The sequence below is a fragment of the Myotis brandtii genome, unplaced genomic scaffold (genome assembly GCF_000412655.1).
Source record: "Myotis brandtii unplaced genomic scaffold, ASM41265v1 scaffold178, whole genome shotgun sequence".
NCBI lineage: Eukaryota > Metazoa > Chordata > Mammalia > Chiroptera > Vespertilionidae > Myotis > Myotis brandtii.
The window spans coordinates 279037-283625 of record NW_005356599.1 but is presented as its reverse complement, the minus strand read 5'-3'; the positions used below and the strand labels follow the sequence as shown (position 1 = coordinate 283625).

The 4589-nt window shown below is 58.6% G+C and overlaps 1 protein-coding gene across 1 annotated transcript in view; it reads left to right on the top strand.

The window, feature by feature from the left end:
* Positions 1–988, top strand: part of IRF2BP1 (interferon regulatory factor 2 binding protein 1) — a gene marked incomplete at its 5' end in the record, with an annotated part of 1651 nt that extends 663 nt beyond the window's left edge. The window contains one exon of the mRNA XM_014537399.1: positions 1–988. Coding sequence (XP_014392885.1) covers positions 1–583 — 583 coding nt within the window.
* Positions 989–4589: the final 3601 nt, after the last annotated feature.

The window sequence follows — 4589 nt, the reverse complement described above, 5'->3', positions numbered from 1 at the left end:
GATGACCACAGAGGAGCAGCAGCAGCAGCAGCAGCGACACTGGGTAGCCCCGGGTGGTCCATTCTCTGCCGAGACCCCGGGGATGCCCTCGCCCATCGCTGCCCTGAAGAACGTGGCTGAAGCTCTGGGCCACTCCCCCAAGGACCCCAGTGGGGGTGGGGGCCCTGGGCGTGCAGGGGGTGCCAGCCCAGCGGCCTCCTCCACAGCCCAGCCGGTAGCCCAGCATCGCCTAGTGGCCCGAAATGGTGATGCCGAAGTCAGCCCGACCGCCGGGGCAGAGGCTGTTAGCGGGGGTGGTAGCGGCACTGGGGCGACCCCTGGAGCCCCCCTGTGCTGTACCCTCTGCCGGGAGCGGCTGGAAGACACCCACTTCGTCCAGTGCCCCTCAGTGCCCGGACACAAGTTCTGCTTTCCCTGCTCCAGAGAGTTCATCAAGGCGCAGGGCCCTGCCGGTGAGGTGTACTGCCCCAGCGGAGACAAGTGCCCGCTGGTGGGCTCCTCTGTCCCCTGGGCCTTCATGCAGGGCGAGATCGCCACCATCCTCGCTGGAGACATCAAGGTTAAGAAAGAACGGGACCCCTAGGCCACCACTGCCACCAGTCTACTGCCCCGTCCCCTTGCCGCCCACCGCTGCTGCGGATAAATTATTCCCTCCCTCCCCCAGCCCAGTGCCACCCCCACTGTGTATATACTCCCTTCCTCGTCCCAGAGGGGTCCCTGGGGTAGACGCATTGAGGGTGGGGGGAGAAAGCTCGTGGCTTCTGTCTGAGGGGGGTGTTTGGGGTCCCTTGGCCCCTCCGATTTCCCTCTCCCCTCCTTGGCTTAGCTTTGCTGCTGCTCGTAGTTGGGGAAGAGGTGGCCCCCTCCTCCTCCTTGAGAAGGGCCTCCTGGAAATGTCGCTCTTTATAAATGAAGCAAAAGCATTTTATTGCTCCCCTCTCCTGCCCCCTTTCCTCCTTCAATAAACCGAAAAATGGGTTTTTTCCTTCTTGGTCCCTTAGTTTGTGAGCTGCTGCGCCCTCTGCGGGACGGAGCTGGTCCTGCAGGGAGAGGATGTTCAGTGTGTCCTCCAGGTGTCGCTCTCCACCCAGGCAGGCCCGCTGGCGATCTTGGCCAATGCTGGCGGCTGGTCAACCGGTCTAGCCATCGCCTGCTTTTCAGGTGACAGGACAGGCTCAGAGGAGATGGCTGTTGCACGGGAGCCATAGCCACGCTTGGGAATTAGGTTTCTTTTCTGGTCCTTCCCCTGTATGGACCCAGAATGTGGGGAGGAGGACTCCGCCCATGAGGGGAGGGAAAGGTGCAGCAGGAGGCTTTAGGGGGGTGGGTAGCGAGGCCTGCCAGGGAGTCAGAATTAGGGGAGGTTGCTAGAGGGACTTCCCGGGGAAGGAGGCTGACTGCTGTGGTCACATTCACAGGGTCCTTGGCTGCTTCTGGCCTCGTGGGGCCCAAGCGCGCAAGAGGGAGGTGCTCGGGCAACCTGAACTGGTTCCTCGTGTGCATCTGGGGAGGCCATCCCAGCACCCTGACTGGCAGGGTGAAAAGCACTCCCCCCGCGGCCGCCTCTGATGTGCCGGGCCTTGTCCTGCACCTGTCCAGGTGGGCTGATCATTAACCAGGACTTCCTGCTCGCTGACGTCAGGGGGCGGGGCCTGAGCAGGCTGTGGCCAAGCAGGGGTTAAGGGGAAGGGGCAGCCCCAGAAGCCCAGCCCCCACCCCAGCGGCCTCCCCTGTGACCTGGAGTGACAATTCCGGGGAGGGGAGGGGGAATGAATGCCGGGCACAAAGGCTAGGGGATGGACTGATGGGGGATGGTAGTTCTGCCCCTGAGCAGCCCTGTCTTACACCTCTGGGACCCATGGTTGCCCCGAGCTCAGGAGGCCAGGTGTTAGTCACTCAATCGGGAAGATCCTAACATTCTGACCTGGGTCACCCAGGGGTCCCACCCACACCTCTTCAGACCACATGCCCCCACCTCCAGATATTAGGGCGGTGGGTAGGGGGTGCGGTTTGTCCCCATCTTGAGTTCTTAAACCCCCAGTTCTTGGACTGAGGGTTCCCACCCCCTCCCCCAAGCCAGCAGGTCTCAGGTGTTCAGTCACCCCTGGCACTGCCAGCCTGGGCTCTGGGCAGGGCTGGGAAAACCACCCCTGGTTAAATAACACCAGGCGATAAGCCTGGGGCAAGTGAGACTGGATGGAGTCCCCTGCCTGTGCACCCGTCCCGGGCAATCTTGGGGCCTCCCCAGACACAGCTCTGCAGCCCCAAGCACTGGGTCGCTCCCCCTCCCCCATCCTCAGGGCTAGAGGCCTCCCAACACCAGGGCCCTCCTTCTCAATGGGGGCCAAAGAGCTGTGGAGGACACCTGGTCCTTTAAGAACAGCTGGTGGGTGGGTGGGGGGCAGGGGAGTCACCCCCAGCCTGGTCGGTGTGTGTATTCTAGATAGAGGTTGGGTTAACCATTAACAGAGCAGAGGACCTGACCTGTGTGGGTGTGAGGGGCTGGATCAGTCCCCCTCCCCCCAGCACCAGGGTGGGTCCAGGGTGAAGGGGTTCTGGATGTATTTGGGGATCAGTGAGGAGGCGACCAAGCTCCTAAAAAGAAAGACAGAAACACAAAAGAGACCTAGGGGGAAATGGGAGACAACAGGTGGTAGCGAGATGCAGGGAGCAGCTCAATGGAAGAAAAGGCAAGCCTAGAGGGCCAGGGAGAGCTCAAGAGACCCCCTGAGATGGAGGAGATGAGGCAGAAACAGACATTCAGAAAAAAGGAGAGGAAGATCCAGATACATGGATATTCCCAGGAGCAGAGAACTATCCTGGTACACCATAGAGATAGAAGGAGGGAGAAAGACAGAGGTTCAGAGAGAGGAATAAAGAGCGAATGAGAGAGACACTGTGAAACCGAGAAGGAGCAGGTTTGAACTGGAGAGTTCTGTGAGACGGGGAGAGAAGGGGGCTCTGTGAAGGACAGGCTCCATCTGTTTTGTCCCTTGGTCCCCTGAAAAGGCCTGGCCAACTCCCCCCCGACCAGGTCTCAGCTCAGCTGATACTTCCTCCAGGAAGCCCTCCTGGACCCCCAGGCTGCATCAGGTGCCATTTCTGGGCTCTGACAGGTCCTGCACTTCTCATATCCCAGCTCTGCTCCTGTAGTGGCTGGTGGCTCAGAGGCATAGGAATAGAGGCTGACACAGAGGGACAGGGACAGAAGGAGAGAGAAACTTACAAGGTATCAGAGGAGAGAGGCAGAGACCCAGAGTGTGGCCTGGCAGAGTAGGAGGCTGGCCCCAGTGGAGACAGACAAGTCAGACTTCACTGAGAAGACTGAGGTCACCACTGTGTCCCCGCAGCGCGCAGCACAGGGCTGGTGTGAAGGCCCGATAGCTAGATGGTCCCCTCCAATAAACGTGTATACAGCACCCGCGGTGTGACAAGCGCTGCGGTGGGTGCCGTGAATACAGCCGGGAGCAGACGAGTCCCTACCCTCATGGACCTGGCATTCGGGTGCGAGACACAGACAGACCCAGAAGATGTGACAGTCGTGGAGCGTTAAGTCCTCAGGAGAAAAATATCAGCCACAGACTCCAGCCGGGTGGCTCCGTTACCAAAAAGGTCGCGGGTTCGATTCCTAATTGGGGTGCCTACAGGAGGCAACCAATCAATGTTTCTCTCTCACTAAAATCAATACACATATCCTCAGGTAAGGATTAAAAAATAAGAAACCAGAGAAAAGGGAGAGAGAACGATGGCGGTTGCTATTTAAAGAGGGAGGGAGCGAAGGGCTCACTGAGGAGACGGCACGAAGAACTGAAGGCGGTAGCGGGGTGAGCCAGGAGAAATCTGGGGGGGATAGCGCGTGCAAAGGCCCTTGGTTGGTTCCATGTGGCCAGTGCAGCTATGGCAAGGGGGAAGAGTCATAAGAGTGAGGTTAGAGGGACAGTGAGGGAACATCAGGGGGCCCTGTAGGCCACGGTAAGGACTTTGGATTTTGTCTTGAACAGGTAGAGCAGGGGTGGGCAAACTTTTTGACTCGAGGGCCACAATGGGTTCTTAAACTGGACCGGAGGGCCGGAACAAAAGCATGGATGGAGTGTTTGTGTGAACTAATATAAATTCAAAGTAAACATCATTACATAAAAGGGTACGGTCTTTTTTTTTTTTTAGTTTTATTCATTTCAAATGGGCCGTAGTTTGCCCACGGCTGAGGTAGAGGGTCTCAAGCACCGAGAGAAGGGATGGAGCAAGTGAGACAGAAATGGCAAAGAATCAGTGGGCTGGATAGCAGCTCATTTATCTGCGTGTCCAGGGTTCAATAGAGGACCTAGCACATACGCTCCATGGCAGAGGAAGACCCAAACCGACCGAGAAAAAAGTCAGAATGACGTCAGGTGAAGGGACAGACTCCCTGGGGACGCCCAAGGACAGCGCACACACAGTAGCCCAGCTGAGAAGTCCCGTTTCTTTCAGAGCCCTCCCCACCCGGAAAGCTTCCCTGGAGCTGGAAAAATCCCCCAGGCCCCCCTGCCCGCCTCACCCGTGGCGTGCCCACTCACACCTCAGGCAGAGGAAGCTGGCAGGCCCCACAGGAA